Genomic DNA, 18365 nt, shown 5'->3' with positions numbered 1-18365 from the left:
TATTTATGGATTCTTCGCATTGACATGTTTTTGTTGATTCTTCATGTTATTGTTGATTTCAAGTTAGTGTGTTTTTTGTTGAATAAAAAAATTGATTTGGGTTCTTTATGTTTTATCACAATAATATTCCTCTTAATTAATATGTTTTTTATGTTTTGATTTTTTTTGTAAAAAAATATTATTCTGTCTTATTAAATATGGGGTTGTCTAGTGTTATAATTTAAATAAAAAATTATTTTATCGTGTGTTATAGGATTTAAAATTTAAGGTTTATGATTTATGGTTTAGGATTTTATGTTATTACTGTTAGTAAGATTGAGATCTATGTTATTACTATTAGTAAGGTTGAAATTTATGTTATTATTATTAGTAGGAGGTGAGGAACATGTTTTTTAATTTTGATACACTAAGAGTACAATTTAGATATTAAACATAATTATAATCTTTAAAATAATTTTGTCATCATTAAATCATTTGAGAGAAATTTTATCTTAATAATAAATTCATAAAACATTTTAAATTTTTAAAATCTCAATTTAATATTTAAAAATATATTTACCTTTATCTCTCTAAAAAAAACTAGTGGATTTCATATATATATATATATATATATATATATTTTTTTTATGACTTATTTAATATAGATATCTTGTCATGTAAGACTCAATATCTTATCACTTATTTAATCAAAATTTGTAGGTGATAAAAGTTGACCATCCAAAATCCCCAATTTATTTGGGTTGACAATTTGATATGTTATCAGATTCTAAACGTCACAAAACCATAGCTCTTATTAATTTTATCAAATTGATTTCTTACAAAAAAAAAAAAAAAAACTAACAAATATAATTTCATGCGGTGATATTATTTCAAAATTAACAAAATAGCGTTATATCTGTAAATAAATAAATAAAATACATTGAATAAATATTTTTAAAATTGTAGGTATATATTAATCTAATCTTCACAGTATTTAAATTAAATTATCAAATGCTAATAAAATCTGTCATTAATTTTCGGAATCGCAAAATGTTAGTAAAATCTGTCATTTTATCTAAAATATCTCTTGTCAAATGCATTTATGACAATAAGTGGTGATTCATTCATTATCTAATGAGGACTTTTGCTTCCAACAACTTTTTGTTTTTGTCTTTTTATTAGTAGGAAATTTGTTTAATACACTTTTAAATATTTTATTCTAATAACAAAAAATAGATGTTGCCTCCACTATTTTTTCTTTAATTTTCTTTCATCTCCACTTTTTTAATATTTTCTTTCATATCTTTACACATTTCACCTTTCTTCTTTTTACGTTAGAAGATCAAATATTTTTATGTGAAAATTCACTTCATTATAAAAATTTATAATATTATAAATTATTACCTTTTTAATATTTAGGATCAATTAAATCTTCATGTTTTTCTTAATTAAAGACGATTTTTTAATAAAAAATATTATACTTATTTTAGTACCTCCAATAAATAATATTTATAAATCTGCCACTTATGACAATATTCATTTAGTTTCAAGTTTATATCGGATATTACCAATTTAATGTCCTTATAATTCCTAAGCATAATTCCATTGGATTGATGAATATTGGCAATACGTGGAAGTAAATTGATATAGTTTTACAATTTATAAGACTTATGAAACAAAATGTATATAAATGAAAGAATATTATATTTCAAATACATAGATCCACTGATTATATATATATTGGTATCTATATCTATGTATCAAGCCTAAAGAAAATCAAAGAAAGGGAGAAAGAGATAAAATAATTGAGTAATCTAGCTATATTAATAATGGATATATATCAATGACCAGGACCTTTAGGACTTGGTCCAGAAGGCAAACGCTGCAGCCAAAAGGACATTGTGTTCTTGGCATGATCATAAGCTGATGAGGTATGTGTTTCGATGTGATTAGCTTTTGAATATACAAACTCTTGAGAATTCCTTAATACCCTGCTTGCCTCCACCTTACTTTCACTTTCACTCATTAAAATTGCCAAACAGATCATAACAATTGTCATCAAATTCAAAAGGGTGCATGCCTTTACATAACTCATTTTTAGTAACTTAATTTCTTATAACTTTGCTAAATGAGTTGAAAAGGTTATGGTTTTTGTGAAGTGATAGTTACTTGTAGTATTTGCTAGCTCAAAATATAACTAATTGTTAGCTATGCAAGCTTGTTCTTACTTGTTGGTTGGTGGTGGAGTAAGGGAGCAAGATTTTGTGCTATTTATAGGGTGACAAAGGAAGTAATTGTGTTAAAATTGTACTTGTCTTTTTGGACTTAACCTGTTTTTTTAGTGGACATTGGTTTGAACTTGAAGTAGTTACGTGCTGACCAAGGACTTGGGAAGTTGCAATGCAGCACCAAATAATAATATTTTATTTTGTGTTAATTTAATGTACTCTTTTGTTATTAAATTTTTGATGAGATGGTAAAAGTTTTTTTCAATTTAATTAAAAATTATGAATACAAAATAGTATAAACTTTCTTGAAGAAAAACTTAAGATATAATACTCATTTTACTCAGACAAAATAAATCAAAAAGATATTTACAATTTTTCACAAATAATTATATAACATAATTTTAAAAGAAAATATAAATGTGATGCGTATTTACGTGGTAAAGAGATCAATCCATGGTTTCCACGTTTGAAAATGTCCAAGGTTGCTAAAGTTGAATATGATGATGATGTTACGAATGTGTCCTACTTTGGTACATCGTGAAGTCCAAATTATGGAGGGTAGTTTTGGATAATAGTATTGACAAAGTATTGGTGCGATTATAGTATGTTTGATTTTATATTATTGTTTAAAGTCGCATTTGTAAGTCAGAAAAATTGAATTGACTAAATTATTCTTTTTTTCATATTTATTGACTCTGTCCGAGAAAATGAAAATGATAGGTTACCTAACAAGTAATATAGTAGTAGTAGTACTTGCAATTTATCTAATAACAGAATTTAAATCAAATTAACTAATAGATACTCAAGGAGGATTTAGGTTTAAATCCAAAAAATTAACATAATTAATAATTAATTAATATTTGTTTATAAAAAAAAGTTATTTATATTCCTCGTAATAAAATCTAAGAATGTTTGTATCAAATAATACAAGACTCTTATAATTTATTTAGATGTTATGAATTTAAATTAGTGTTGAGAATGCAATATCTATTTTTCGACTTAAAGAATTAGTCTTTACACTTCCGCATAAAATATACTCAATTTGTAAAAAAAATAAAAACATCACTAAAAGATCTAAAAGTATTTTTAAGTTGAAAACACAACTATTTTAACCTAAGCTACTTGAACTATATTTAATTATTTATCTTTTCTGAAACGGCCAAAATTAGTGTATTAGTTGTTAGTTTTTTTATATTATGTTTATTTAAAACTCAAGGTTTCCGATAATTCTATTATCAAATTATTAATTTCGAATATTTGTAGTTACACCTAACCTATTTGTGAGGGAATTCAATAACAACTTTGTCTTTGAGGCATTAATATTCTTCCCTGTTTTAAATTCTACTAAACTACTCACTTGTACTTTATTATTTAAAGTTAAGAAGAGAAAAAAAAAAACATTTTCTTATAGGTTGTGTTAGGGAATTTGGATGCAAGGGAGGGGAGGATTTTAGGGATAAAGAAAGAAGGACAAAAAAGAGGAATGATGAGTAGTCCTCCCACCATGTACGAGGTTTTATATTTCTTAATTGGACAAAAATGTTCCAATACGAAGGAATTAAAAATGCAATGGGGGAAGGCTTTGAATAAATTTTTAAATCAATTATTTATCTCCATAATACTCTCAAAATAAACAAATATTACTCCTAAATATTTTTTTAAAGGAGTGAGAAATTCCTCAATCTTATCATTTATCACATTTTCTTTATTTCTCTCTTTACTCCCAAACAAAATCCTATGAGTGGAAAAAAATTAAATAAAACTTGAAATGTGAGATGAAGAGGATTAAATAGAGACAAGTTATAAATTTAGAACGGACTAATTATTTAATTTTAAATTCATTATTTTATAATCACTTTTAACCTCACTCTAAGACTTAATCAAATCACAATGCTTTAAGTTTATATTAAGATTGAGTTTATTTTTTATGGCCTAGATTGACTTGAAAGATAATTAAAGTGAAAATTACAACAAGATCATTTAATTAGGACTACAACTAATACGAAAATTTTGAATTTGAACTTAAACATGAGACAGTTTTTTTTCTTTCTGGAAAATAGTTATTGTAATAGTATTTTTTTCACACTTTTTTTTAGAAAGATTTCCTGCTATTTCTATATCGATTGTCTTAAAATGTATTCTTAGGGCATAGGTTAACATTGACCAGCCAACAAAAGTTTCAAAGTTAAATATAGTATATAAAGAGCCTAGTCAAAAACATAATAAGAAGTTAAAAAAGGTCAACTATACTTTATACTTTGTACAAAGTTTCTGGATGAGACCGTGAGGTAGATCACAATGAAGTAGCACCAATACTGGAAAGCCTAAAAATATATATGTAAACTATATAGTAGCACCAATACTGGAACTTACTTATATGTAAATAGTAATAAATAAAAATATATCAAATCAAATAGATAAGAAAAAAATAATTGGCATTAATGACATTTAATTCATTTTCTAAAAATATTAAATAACCAAATGTGGGTATAATGACGTTATTCTCTTAAATATTTATTTAATTTAATTAAAATTATAATCAAATTAAAAGTTTAAAATAAATAGGATTATAAGAAAATTTTCATATCAAAATAAAAATTAATTTTAATTTCATATTATTTTATATAGGCTTAATTACAGTTCTAATTCATCTATCTTTATTAATTCACGAAATTATTCTTATATTTTTAAATTAGGAGATCAATTTAATAAATCAGTAAAAATAAGATAACTGCAATTAAATTAATAAACTTTTTCTTTGTCAGATAACACAGTAAAATACACCCTTTATTTTTAAGTCACAGTTAAAAATAACATATGTGATTCTATTAACTTCATTCACGTGTTACTCTATTTTTTTTTTACTCTTTTGTCCATAACTTTAATCTATGGTGAGTTTTTTTTTTCTTTTTTTTTTTTGTATTTTATGATTAGTCAATTTTTTTATGGATTGGTTTTTTAACCTTAATGAAAAATGTTTTATGTTCATTTTTTTTTTTACTTTCTTTTATGATTAGTTCTTTAAATTTGTGTTGACACATTATTATAGCCATCTTTCAATAAATTTTTATTTATTTAATTTCTATTTTTGTAGATAGAGCTTATTATTTTTTTATTAAGTGTTTTTGACAAAAATCAGATATATTTATCTATATTATATTATATATAAATTATAAGATATGGAGTTGAATATTATACAACTATACAAGTAAATGCCCTGTTTTACATAAAAAAATTCTTTCACGATTATCAATAAATGATAATATTTTAAAACCTATAATCTAAACGCTCATATATAGAATTAATGAAGTTATAAACAATTTTTTTTTTCAAACGATATGTATTCTTGAAATTTCTACTTGTGCCTGCAATGACTCCCTTGCATTGTATCGTATCTAGCATGTCACTACAAATATTAATATATTCATAATCTATTTTATTCTTACTTTATTATTTATTTAACACTTTATTCTCATTTTACAAACACATATACTACAAATTACTATAAATATTAATATTATATTTAAATTTATACAAAATACTCCATTCCTCCCACAATATTTGTTACGTTTGACTATTTCATAAAGAGTATGAAAAGATGATAAATGAATGAAATAGAATGATAATTTTACTAATTTATCTTTATCATATTGGTGTATTTTTATTACAAAAAATACAAAGTGAAGAAATTTAGAAGTAATGTAAATTACATTAATTAGAGAATACAATTCAATAATAATAATTAAAGTTGCATTAAAGAGTAATGTAAATTGTATGAATATTTTATTACAAAAATACATCTCATTTGAACGTGAATTTCAATGAGAGGTTATTGAACATATATATAATTAATTGTATTCACATATCCTTTTGTCAAAATTCAAAAGTAAGATAATTGTATCGTAGAAAAAATAAAATTATTTTTTTGTTTTACATATATCCCTTAGATATATTAATTATTTTGTATATTTACTTAGACAAAATATAAAATTACATATCATAACACAAAATAATATATATATTTTTATGAGTGAATAATGACGTGTGTTTGGCCCTAGTCAATTATCAAGTGTTATATTTTATTTAATTATAAATTTTATCTAAATATCTCACAAGGTTTGTGTAAATTTATTATCTTTAATATTTGCATGTTTAATTTTTAATAAAAAATATTTGTTAACATTATAATAAAAATCATAAATACAAATAATATATTTTTTAAATCATTAACAGTAATGTATAATAATTTAACTTTTTAATGTTATTTATATTGTATATTTTTATTGACTCCATTTAATAATAATTTTATTTAAAAAATATATAGATAATTTATAAAAATCAAATCAAATTTCTATGATATCATTATTTATAATAATATTTAAACTTTATAATTTCCATAAAAATAATTGTTATTCTGCACACAGACTCAACTAAACTAGTTTCATTTCATTTGGGACTAACAAAACTGCTTCTAGGAGTCCGCATTGATTTATATACGAGTATACCCAAATATGCTTTAAACCTACTTATTCATTTTAGATCATTTTGACACGTTAATATCGAAGATTTCAATTAATGACTTGAATACTCATATCCTGGTGTCTTTAAAGAGTAGCCACGTCGAAATTTTCAATCGGAGAATTAGCCTCCCACTACCAGTGTATCCTTCTTGCTCCAAGTTCTGCTTTCCATGTCCATGCAGGGTTGAGACTTCAGGTGTAGCAAAATTTGTAAAATAAGCATTATTTGTACGACAAAATATACTTCTTGTTTTGTATAACAAAATATACTCTATAGACTATAATCTATATTCTGCATGATTATGTTCAAATTAACATATAAAGTACCATAGCTCACAACTATAAAAGAGACACTCGTGATTTATGAACATACTATGGTCGCGTTGCTAACCTTTGCTCCAAGTTGAAGATGTTCACACCAAACTCAGGAGGCAACCATAACCTGCGGTTCTGAGCCCGTTACTTGATATATATCAAAGCTCTTAGCAAAGTGTGTTAAGAAAATATATACAGCTTTATGTTACTCATGCATTTTAATAGAGGAAAAATGGGACTCGTAATACGATAACATTATCAGATTTAAGGTGTTTAAGTGTAACATGAGTTACAGAAGCATAGCTAATATGTTCAATTTTTTAATCCAAACTTCGGCCACAAATCAAATAATATTATCATGACAAGCGTTTAGCTGTACAATGTTGATATGTGAAATTAAACGAGACAAAATAATCCATACTTTTAAAACTCCTTTGCTCTCTGTCTTAGTTGCTCAAGTTCCATCTCAATATCAGCATCTCGAAATGACTTTCCAGTATTGGTGCTACTTCTTCCAGGAGGAAGCTCTCCTTTCTGCTTGAAGCAAACAGTCCAACAATGAAATAAAAAGTTATATGTAGGACGTTGGTAGTATTTATGACAATTCCTCTTCAAATTTAATGCTTTTGGAAAAGCACATTATTCACTCCCTTTTCCCACAGGTTTTCCAACTTCTGGTTGCAAAACAGGGAAAGGAAAGAACATGCAAGGAAGTTATTTAAAATTAAAAAGTTCTCTCTATTTGCTGTTTGAAGCATACCTTTGAGCTACCAGATAATTCTTTCTTCAAATTCGCAAGGTCGTCATCAACTGATGAGCTCTCAAGCAATGCAAACTGTAAAAATTAACAATTTTCACCAATTAAGACGCAAAACAGCAAAAATAGATGGGTGCATGAGAAAGAAATTGAAAGAGTTTCAAAAATAATTATGTAATAAAGGAATAAGTTTAACAGCTTTTGCAACACCAAACTCAATAAATGCATGACAAAATTGATGGATGACATAACCCTAGATAAGAGTCTGTCTAAAAGAATATATTTTACTATGGATTCACAATTATTTGGAAATTAGGCTTGTTCTTGCAGTTTTTGTGGTTCTGAACCATAACTAAATTATTTCCCTAAGGAAAATATCTACATAAAGAAAATATTGCAACTTAATCACTGGAACTCAAACTCTACTTTATATGGTATGTAAACAGCCACTTACCTTCCCTTCAAGATCGTCACTTGTCAACTGACCCAGAGCTTCAGCTTGGGACTCCATTGTCATCACTATTAAAATAGCATAACATAATTAGAAAGAAAACAATTTCAAATTCAATGACGAAAGCACATAGTACATAACTCTGCCATATGTGGAATGTACACTGATAAATGTTCACCTACATCGTTAATTGGATTGTAATTTTTAAGCATGTCTATCATGTTCAGAATTCAGATATTCAACTTTTGTTATTATGACGGAAATACACTTAATAATTTGGGATAATTAAGAATGCTATGGTCAAAATGCTCATAGATCCAAGAGTACATAATATCTCATAATACCTCATGATCGTGCGATATAGCGCTTGTCAGATTGTAGAAATACATTCAAATTCAAAAAACAAATATTTTGAATTACTATAAGCTTCAAGATTTCATATTTTCTCCTACATTTAGTATGTTTGTATATGGTCGAGGGCAAGCATCAAGTGGAGACCAGGTTATAAGTGTTATTTATGTAAAGAGTGGACTAAGTGAGTTTTCTTCACACCTTTCTCTTCCATTTTTTCGAAAGCTGAAAGAGCACTGCTTGTATTGACATTTCCCAGCATCTCACTCACCTTGGTGGCAGTCCTAAAGTAACATCAACCATTGGACATTACAAATGAAACCAGAGAAATACACAATGGAAGTCAATGGGTAAAAGATTTGAATGACAAACTTTGCAGATTGAGCTCTTGCTTTTAGAGTATCCTTCTTTGACCTTGCCTCCTGTATTTTACTTTCCAAAAGCTACAAAGTGAACAATTTATAAATCAGAACTGAGGTAAATTATAAATATTGATTACTTGTAACTAAAAATGCCAGCATTAGAACAGTGAGCTAATTGTTCAACCAATTTCCATCATTTCTAAAAGGATATACTTCTCACAAAAGCTAGTGGACTAATATGTTTTTATATGTATTCTGTAGGATGAAAAAATTGCAAGAAAAAAGTGAGGTAACAGGGGTAACTTATTGTTATATTTTATATTTGAAAACAAACAAGCATTGAAAGCCATGGTCTATGGATTCTAGGAGTAATTCATAGAAGGAATGCTAAGACTTTTGAAGTAGACAATTACAATTTGACAGATAAAGAAAAATAGGTTTTGGACTTTTAGTAGTTGGTACAGGTGATGTTTGAAAGAAACAAGGTGGAGATAGAAAAAGAAGTCAAATAACCTAGGCTTTACACACACCTATAGTTCCTTCCTCAGGCATCATACCTAGAATTTGATTTCACCGCCTAACTAAGAGTATATGAATTTCTACAATAACTCATAACCGTGATCATTCATCTAAAATAATGCATTAAAAGGTTGAAATAGACTACAATGATGGAGAATGAAGGTCCAATTTTTTACACAAAGCAGAATGATGCTACCTACTGCAACCAAACTTTAAACAAAGCAGAAAGATGCTACCTACAGCAACCAAACCTAAAAGGAAAACTTGGACATAAAAAAATAATCAAAAATACATAAATGCAGACCAAACAAAATATAGATTATTACCGTTCAAGGGTGATTAAAATTACTAAAATATGCCTAACGGAGAATAAAAGATGAACTCAATTAAATGTGTACTTATTCTAAGAACTGAACATATGATGTTGACATAGTAAGATTTTAAGAATTAAGAATATATATACTACAACAACATAATCAAGAGTAAAAAATAATCCAAAATGTTAAGCTAAATTTAACTTTAAACTTGCGCTTTCTTGATGCTACCGAGTACAACGTCGCCATGATGTTGTTGCTCCATAAAAAAAGAGTCGGTTCAGCTATTCTGCCTAGGGTTTTAAAAACATTGTTTTCTGAAACATGACATTTGACTGTTTGAATGTTTTAAGGAACCAACTCTACCGAGAAAGAAAATGATTTAGCTTACCCGTGTATTTGAGACAAGATTGTCCACAACACCCTTTTGCTGATCAAGTTGAGCTTTCAAAGCACTGGCATTATCCTGCACCATATTAAAAGTGCATAATGAGCTTTTCAATTATTTGATATGCATGATGATAAGGCACTACTTTGAAGTTACATTTTCAAGTATCATCCAATAAAATGTCAAACTATAGCAAATTCTAAATTTTTCAATCAACAACACTGTCACTAGCATTCATATTTACAACAATATCCGACAAATGTATACACTATACATCATAGCACTTTATATAAGTCAACCATTGTGAGGTCTGCCATTATCTAAAATGTCTGAACTGACTTCAGCTAATCAAAACACATTATGATCTATGGATATGCCACAACCAGAATAGCCATTTCATTTCACAAACCTACATATATGGTTATGGAGTCACATAAATTAGGAACACGGTGTTGCGTTCCAACAAGGTTTTACAGATGCTTGTAGGAATGACAACTATAGCAAATGCAAACATCAAAAGTATCAATACCGCTAAGCTATGCAAGGAGGACAAACTACTGATCATATAGCAAGCATGTAAAAGAAAATGAAAAAGTCAGCAATTTCATTGATTGACTTGATCACTGCAAAAATAAACAATTCTCTTTAAAATCTAGTAGAAATTTACAAGAATATTAACAAACAAACAAACAAAAAACCTTAAACAAAATGAGGACATACTGCAAAAGATTTACGCCGCTTAAGTGCTTCACGAGCAAGATCTTCTTCACCTTTCTGAAGAGCAAGTTGTGCTTTACGGTACCTACATCAAATGTAAAGCACAAAAGTGGTATTCATATATCAAATACTGCAAGCAAATTAAGATAATAACTCCTTCATACATTACCACTCTTCAGATGCTTGTTGTGCAGCCTTGTATTTATTTTCCATCCGTTTTTGTGATGCCAATACCTCAAGAAAGGAAAAAAGAAACAATATGATTTTATAATAAAAATAACAGGCTATCATAAAGTTAAAATATTCAAACCAACAAAAACGATTATGAAGCACGGACACCTCTAAGAATGAGCATATTGCAGTGTCCGACACGCATCTGTGTGTGACACTCGTATGACACCTCGAACAAGTGTCTCTCAAAAAAACTTTTTTTCTTTGCTTCGCCACACCTTAGACATCCCTTGGACACATCTATGTGGTTAAAGATATGTCAAAGCATGATGATCAATGGAGTTAAAAACTTTAAATTAGATTACGTCGTGTTTAGCTTTTCGGAAGTAGATGCGTGAATGAATGGGAAAGTTTTTCGTATCTTGTTTTAGATTTTTTTTTTAAATGAAACAAATTGCTCTCAATTTAGACCTTTTATGAATAATGTTCATACTTTATTATTTAATTATAATAATAAATAAATGTGTGTCGTGTTGGTGTCATCAGCTGTGTCGACATAATTTTCCAAACTAACCAAGTAACAATCCAAGTAAGACAGTAACAATAATTTTCCATAACAAACCAAAAAATTCCAAACTAAAGAGATTATCAAAAGAAAGGACAAGGAAACTAACTTGTGCTGTAGCTTGACGCATTTTAGTCAAATCATCGTTCATTTCTAGCACAGCTTGCTCCAAAATTTTCTCCGGATCTTCAAAAGAACTTACAATAGCATTCGCGTATGACTGCATTACTAAGATGACAAAATCTAACCATAACGACAACAACAATGAGAAAAATTAAAGCTAAAAACAGCAAAAATAAACACGACTTCTTATAGAGTCATTTCTTTCACCTTCACGACCCTCGCAAACCTATCAAATAGGTTCATTCCGGCACCAATAGCTCCTCCACGAGATGATCTTAACGGTTTCGCAATCCTCATCACTCTAAATTTCGAAGTGTCCACTGAAATAATTATAAAAATAAGCGGTTAAATTACTCACGGTTGAGTTTAGGCGAGTTAATTGAAAAGTAATGATTCGGTGAAAGTGTGTGTGACTGAAAGAAAATGAGAAAACCTGTTCTAGTGCCGAAGAAGGAAGATGTTAGAGGCTTCTTGAGAGAAGAAGAGGAAGAGGATTGAAGTGGAACGGAGGGTAATCCTGTGAATATTTGAAGTTTCGTCGCCATTTTTGTGATCGACGAAGGAGAAATCTATGGAGTTGCAGATAGAGTTGAAGATATTGCGATTATGGGGATACTCAATTCTCAACCTTACTCCTCTCATTGTTCGATGTTTGTGAACTCCTTTTTGAATGGGCCAATGGCTGGGCTTTTGTGTCTTCTACGTGATAGATTGAGCCTGTCAATTTTAGGCCCAGTCTTTCTTTTTAAGCTTGTTAATTTAGTTCCCTTTAAATTTTATTTTGCCAAAATGTCTTTTTTCAAAATAATTATTTGGTAGGTGAAGGAATTATGCATTAAGGGCAAGTACATGATGAATTTGAATCAAAGAATAAAGATTACCGAAAATTATAAACAAATTCCAAAAATATATTAAACAGTGCCAACTCAATTGTTTGATGTTGTTGAGAATGAATTCATTGACTATTTTAAATTTCAATAACTAATATATCATCTCGTAAATTATCAAATTCTTATAATTTTAAGATACAAAAATAATAATTTACTCAACTAAAATTTTTAGAATTTTAAAAATTAGCTGACAAATAAAGATGAGAATATGTTTAGTTTTGTGATGACAAAAATTAATTTTAAATGAATTGATTTTAAAAGTTGATTTTACTTAGAAGTGACTTGAACATAGAATAGTTTATATTTGAATATATTTACGTAAAAGTAAGTTGAATTATGAATTTTAATGTCAAAATTACATTCAGACTAAAAAATTATAAATTAAAATTAATTACGGCACCTCCAAACGCAAAACATAAGCTAAGTCAAATATTTTTTTTATTTACGCAATTGCATCATTTTCTTATATATAAAACAAACTTTTTTTTAAATAAAAATAAAATTAAGTCAAAAGTTTTTTACTAGGAGGTGTATTAAATAAATGGACGCGCGGATAGCAACTCTAAGCTCTAATCTATTGATGATATATCTATCTGCCACGTGGAAAAGTATAAAGACTTGTTGGGTCTGAAAAAACAAGCACCACGATTCGTTGCTCCATGTTTATTGTTCAAACTAGATTTGGTTTATCCATTTGCAAACAATAACATCATCATCATCGCATGACACAATATTACATCCTTGGATATGCCTAACATGGCTTCCCCTCTGCTTCTTCCACTTTGTAAGGACTTTCACTTCTTCAACTAAAATGTTTAGCATTTTTCTATTTTGCTCACAATCATAATGATGTCAAAATGATTTTTTCTTTAATTATGTGAGTGCCTTGTGATTGTTGTAATGACAGTAATTGAACTTACTTCTATTCTTCAATTTCGCTGTTACTAATTTCTATTTGGTTTTTTCCTTTTTGGTAGATTCAACTTGTGGTAAAATTCCCTCTCTTGCTGCTCCTCAAGGCATTTCTGTTGAGAAACTTGGAAGATTTGTTCTTAAAGTGAAGTCCTCAGAAACAAAGGAATGCACTGCTAATGCTACATTTAATACCAATTCACGTAGAGACTTTCTTGGTTTAGCATTAGGAGGAGTTTCTACCTTCTTCATCCATTCATTTGATGCTGCTAATGGAGCTGGTTTGCCACCAGAGGAAAAGCCAAAATTATGTGACAACAATTGTGAGAAAGAGCTTGAAAATGTATGGTGAGATTACATAGTCCCCTTTCTATGCCTCCTTTCTTTCTTTTTTATATTTCTCTCCATTAAAACATTACTTTACATGTGATTACTGTACATTGCTGAGAATGCATTCACATTTCGTGCGGTTGCGTCGCCTTTAGGCTGCAAAATTTGAAAGGTTAATAATATGTGTCTAGTATATTATTCAGTTAAATATTCGGAAGTTGTGACTTCAATGTATTGCAGAAGATATCATTGCAATGTCATTGAAGTTTCTAGTCTTAAAAAGTTGTTAGAGATTTTGACTACCTCAACTCCTCGATAAAAGTTTGTTTGACGAAAAGACTTCCATTATAAGGTTCTTTGCTAACAGTTGCTAGTGCAATAAAGAACATCAGAAGACTCGTTATATGTTGCCATTTCATTTCAAGTTTTGTAACCAAAAAATCTCTGACAGAAGCTTTGTTCACTTGCATGAAATTAAGAATCCAACTCTCTGGTGTGAATGAGCAGAGATTTCTTACAGTTCCACTGAAGAAATAATATCATGTTCAGTTGTGAACCATACAATAAAGATTATGTTATCCTTAGAAATAACCTTTGACAGACAATAAAATGATGGAGAAAATGAATTTTAATTACTAACCTTTAATGTTGATGGTGAATGTGACTTACAGTGAATATTTTATGCATGAAGGTACCTATGGTAACTACTGAATCAGGTTTGCAATACAAGGATATTAAAGTTGGGCAAGGCCCTAGTCCACCAGTTGGATTTCAGGTGTGTAACTACTTAATTCGTATCTTGGGAATGGAAGCAACTGAATCGTTTTTTCCTAGGAAATGTCATGATACTCTGATCTTATATTTATTGTTACCTTCTAGATAGAAAATACCCAACAAATATCAATGATTTCATCACCGGATAGTGATATGTGCTTGTCATCATCTTAGTTCTTCAAGATAGCAAATTTCTCTGACTCTCTGCAAATGCAATGTATTACAGACTGAGCCAAGCTTCATCACAATTTTGGGGTCCTTTAGTCTGAACTAGCTAATGTTTGAAATTACCTTATCAAAAGATTAAAATATATATTCGCTTTTATAACCTTGAATAAACTTAAAAGATGACTTTTGTCTGGAGTGAAGTCCTCTCTATCAGCATGCGATATTGTTCTTAATAAAGCAAGACTGACTACGTTTCCATGTGCCTCTCTGACAGGTGGCTGCTAATTATGTTGCGATGGTTCCATCTGGACAAATATTTGATAGGTATCCGCCAATTACAATGTTCTATCAATCTTTCCTTGGTCCTTCAGTTACAAGATGCAAAGTGATGTTTGCTATTGTATATATATGTGATAAGTTTTGTTTGAATGTACAGAAATTTACAACTATGCTTTTGTGAGATGTTGGAGTCTAATGTAGTGTGTTTTTAAACTTGATCATTCCTTTTTCAGTTTTTCCATCACCTTCCAATTTTGGTTTTTGAAAACATTCTCTTTGAACCCTTCATTAAAATGACTCTGACAAAGGTGTACTATGTGCCGTTACTTCCTCCCTTTCAATTTTACAGTTCATTGGAGAAAGGCCAGATTTACATTTTCCGCGTTGGATCTGGTCAGGTAAATCCTAAATATTGCTTTGAGTGTATTTAAGCTCAAGAATCCGACTAAATGTTGATTGAAAAACAATAGTTTTGAGGCCTAAGTGTTTGATGATCCATTCAAAGACTAATTGATATTCAATCCGTTGAGATAACAGGTGATAAAAGGACTCGATGAAGGTCTTTTGAGCATGAAAGTAGGAGGGAAACGTCGGCTGTACATACCTGGATCAGTAAGCTTTTGTCTTGATTGTTGATAGTAGATTCCCCTGCACCCTACCCTTACCTGTATGCTAGTAACATCTTCCAACATAGGAACATTTATATCATTAAACTGAAATTTGTGTCTTTCTCCAAGTAAAGCTAGTGTATTTCAAGTTTCTCGGTGGCTATGAGCATTCATCCTTAAATGTGCATTAACCACAGAATGGTGATAATCTATTAAAGGAAGCATGCTAAAGAACAATTGCACAATGCTGATAATTTTTATTTACAGGTCGGATAAGTATTTAAGTCTAACTGTTGGCTATATATTTTTGTTTTTTCTTTGTTTAACAGTTGGCATTCCCAAAAGGCCTTAATTCTGCTCCAGGAAGACCAAGGGTGGCTCCAAACAGTCCAGTTATATTTGATGTAAGTTTGGAATATGTACCTGGACTTGAGTTCGATGAGGAATCAAGTTAGGTTAGGTTGTCCATTCCACCTTGATTGTACGCAGTCAACCAAAATTTATTTATTAACTATGACCTTATACAAATACAATTGTTAATTCTTTTGAGGAATAAACTTAAAACTTATAGCTATGTAGAGTTATGTTGTTTGAAGTTTACCGTATCAAGTACTATATTGAACCTGAATCTTCCTTGCATACAATTTTCATACCTAAAATGGTATTGAACCCGCTATCAATAGTTTGTCTGATTCTCTAGTCTCCAAGAGGGATATGAGATCTTTATTCCACTTGAGATTTTGGTCAAACGATGGAACTTTCAGCCATATTAATAGCTAGAGAACGAACACATTAACGGTTTCGTTGAGCATGTGTGGCATTTGAATGAGAAATCGTTGTGTTTGATTCATCTGTTAGCATATTCATTTCCCTCCAACCAAACACTATTAGCATATCTCTAAAAGTAATACTTCTACCGGCATAGAGTGGTCAAGAAAACACTTGTGGACACAAACACGGTAGTTGTTGTTGTTCTTGAAAATATATAAATACAACAAAATTGAGACTATCATTTATTTGTCTCTCCTTTACAAAATACTCAATTGGTTGAAAAAATCATTCATTGAAAAAAAGAACCATATACTAAGCAAGAGCAACACTGATGGAAAGCAGAGAAAGAGAGTTTGAAGGAGAACTAAATTCAGAAAACCACAATTGCCTGCTCAGCTAGCGAAATGGCTTGGAGAGTTGTTGAACATGCTGTGCCACATAAATGCCCGGGAAAGCACCATCTCGAGGTCCTGGTGAGTCCAGTTCTGAGTTGGAAGGTGTTGAAGGAACATTACCAACTCCTGGAATTCAAAACTCTGGAGCTTGTCTGACCACTAAAGAAAAAAAGTATATATAAAGAAAGTTCAGTTTCTAGTTTCTACTATTAATCATTGATAAACGTAAGAGGAACGCGTAAATAGTCTTAGAAAAGGTATGCAAAACAACGGGAAAATAAATGCATAAAAAGTGTATGTGCATGCGCATCAAAGTAGATGTAGATCATTAGGGAGTACAAATATATCCATGAATGATAGAATTGCACTCTTTATCAAGGTAACTTCAATGTACATCGGAACCATCCTGATACAGAAGGACATCTCTACAAAAGGCATTTGTCTTAAATAGTGAAAGTGTTGCAAAAGCAAACGACAAATTTGTTTCATGGCAAACAAAACTGGAAATCAGGCTTAGCATTATCAGCCGGTATATACCAGAAGCGGTAAAAACTACACATTAACAAGACCAACAGACTCCATTCCAAATCAATGTGGCTATGAGATGAAATCTAATTCAAATATATTATTTTAGTGAAGAGGCCAGAGTAAGCTAGCTCACCGTTAGAAGGAAACTGGCAAATATATACACTAAGAAGTCTGGTAAGGCATCTCCTTCAGCCAGATATGTGTCCCAAAGGCGTGTGATGAGATGGAAGGGTATCTATTTATACAATCAGATATTAGCCTCAGTGAAAGCATAAGTCATTCATCAATGATACATATGAAGTTGCTCGAGAAAGAATCTGTTTGGACTTCGAATTAGTTTTTAACAAATGAGAGTTTCCCAATTAAAATAATTTTATGGTCCTTCACTTAAGAAAATAATCTTGTACGTGTTTATTGACAAGTTCAAAGAAAAAACATCTGAAAAAATTCAGATGTGTAACTAATTTCAACTTATAAAAAATTCAGTTGTTATAAGATGCTCTTGATATTTCATTTTACACAAATACTTCTGAAAACGTTTATCCAAGCAAACTCAAATTATCCTACTTAGAAGGGAAATAATGGCCAGGACAAACCTCACGGATCAGAAGACAGTTGAACCAGCGGAAAGCAAACTGAAGAAATTCAAGTCCCTGATCCTCTATATGTTGTGAAATAGGCTCTGGAGCAAGTCAAAAGTTTCAACAGGGCACATCAGATCAGATTATATTTGATGATACACAAATAATAATACTACAACAACAAAATAATGATTGAGTTTGGTATATGAATTATGTATGTTCAACCAATGAATAAATAAGATAATGATCAAATATTGGAACTTCTGAGTAAAAGCAAATAAAATGATAAGGATTTCATTTTAAAAGACTTATTTCAAGCCCTTGTGGAAGATTATACTCTTCTATTTGGGGGGGGGGGGGGGGGGGGGC

The 18365-nt window shown here is 29.7% G+C and overlaps 3 protein-coding genes across 12 annotated transcripts in view; 1 reads left to right on the top strand and 2 right to left on the bottom strand.

Moving 5' to 3' along the window:
• Window positions 1-6633: 6633 nt before the first annotated feature.
• On the bottom strand, window positions 6634-12401 carry LOC101505260 (membrane-associated protein VIPP1, chloroplastic). 10 transcript variants are annotated; one of them, XR_190105.4, is made up of 13 exons: window positions 12194-12401; window positions 11968-12080; window positions 11747-11857; window positions 11071-11135; window positions 10905-10986; window positions 10188-10262; window positions 8974-9044; window positions 8803-8885; window positions 8254-8318; window positions 7803-7877; window positions 7464-7576; window positions 7119-7169; window positions 6634-6917 (listed from the first exon to the last, which is right to left on the bottom strand). XR_190105.4 is itself a non-coding variant. In XM_004507305.4 (12 exons), exons 1-11 carry the CDS (start codon window positions 12303-12305, stop codon window positions 7466-7468), a joined length of 963 nt encoding a protein of 320 aa, XP_004507362.1. In that variant the 5' UTR covers window positions 12306-12401; the 3' UTR covers window positions 6925-7169; window positions 7464-7465. The 10 variants fall into 10 exon arrangements, 3 of the variants coding, with proteins under 3 accessions (XP_004507362.1, XP_027191842.1, XP_027191841.1); XR_003473691.2 differs by having other exon boundaries at window positions 6751-6917; window positions 7101-7177; XR_003473690.2 differs by having other exon boundaries at window positions 6751-6917; window positions 7119-7177.
• Window positions 12402-13274: 873 nt separating this feature from the next.
• LOC101504629 (peptidyl-prolyl cis-trans isomerase FKBP16-3, chloroplastic) lies at window positions 13275-16295 on the top strand. The gene is made up of 7 exons (XM_004507303.4): window positions 13275-13434; window positions 13628-13905; window positions 14584-14667; window positions 15109-15158; window positions 15463-15511; window positions 15651-15725; window positions 16051-16295. The coding sequence occupies exons 1-7, from the start codon at window positions 13398-13400 to the stop codon at window positions 16174-16176; spliced, it is 699 nt and encodes a 232-aa protein (XP_004507360.2). The 5' UTR covers window positions 13275-13397; the 3' UTR covers window positions 16177-16295.
• A 353-nt stretch (window positions 16296-16648) lies between these two features.
• LOC101504949 (uncharacterized) overlaps window positions 16649-18365 on the bottom strand; it is a 6546-nt gene continuing 4829 nt past the window's right edge. The window contains exons 8-10 of the mRNA XM_004507304.4: window positions 18012-18097; window positions 17549-17650; window positions 16649-17046 (exon numbers count right to left, since the gene is read on the bottom strand). Coding sequence (XP_004507361.1) covers window positions 16885-17046; window positions 17549-17650; window positions 18012-18097 — 350 coding nt within the window. The 3' untranslated portion in view covers window positions 16649-16884. The remainder of the gene's footprint in view (window positions 17047-17548; window positions 17651-18011; window positions 18098-18365) is intronic.

The sequence above is a fragment of the Cicer arietinum genome, chromosome 6 (assembly GCF_000331145.2).
Source record: "Cicer arietinum cultivar CDC Frontier isolate Library 1 chromosome 6, Cicar.CDCFrontier_v2.0, whole genome shotgun sequence".
In the NCBI taxonomy this organism is placed as follows: domain Eukaryota; kingdom Viridiplantae; phylum Streptophyta; class Magnoliopsida; order Fabales; family Fabaceae; genus Cicer; species Cicer arietinum.
The sequence above is the reverse complement of the archived record's forward strand: the minus strand, read 5'-3'. Positions and strand labels throughout refer to the sequence as shown.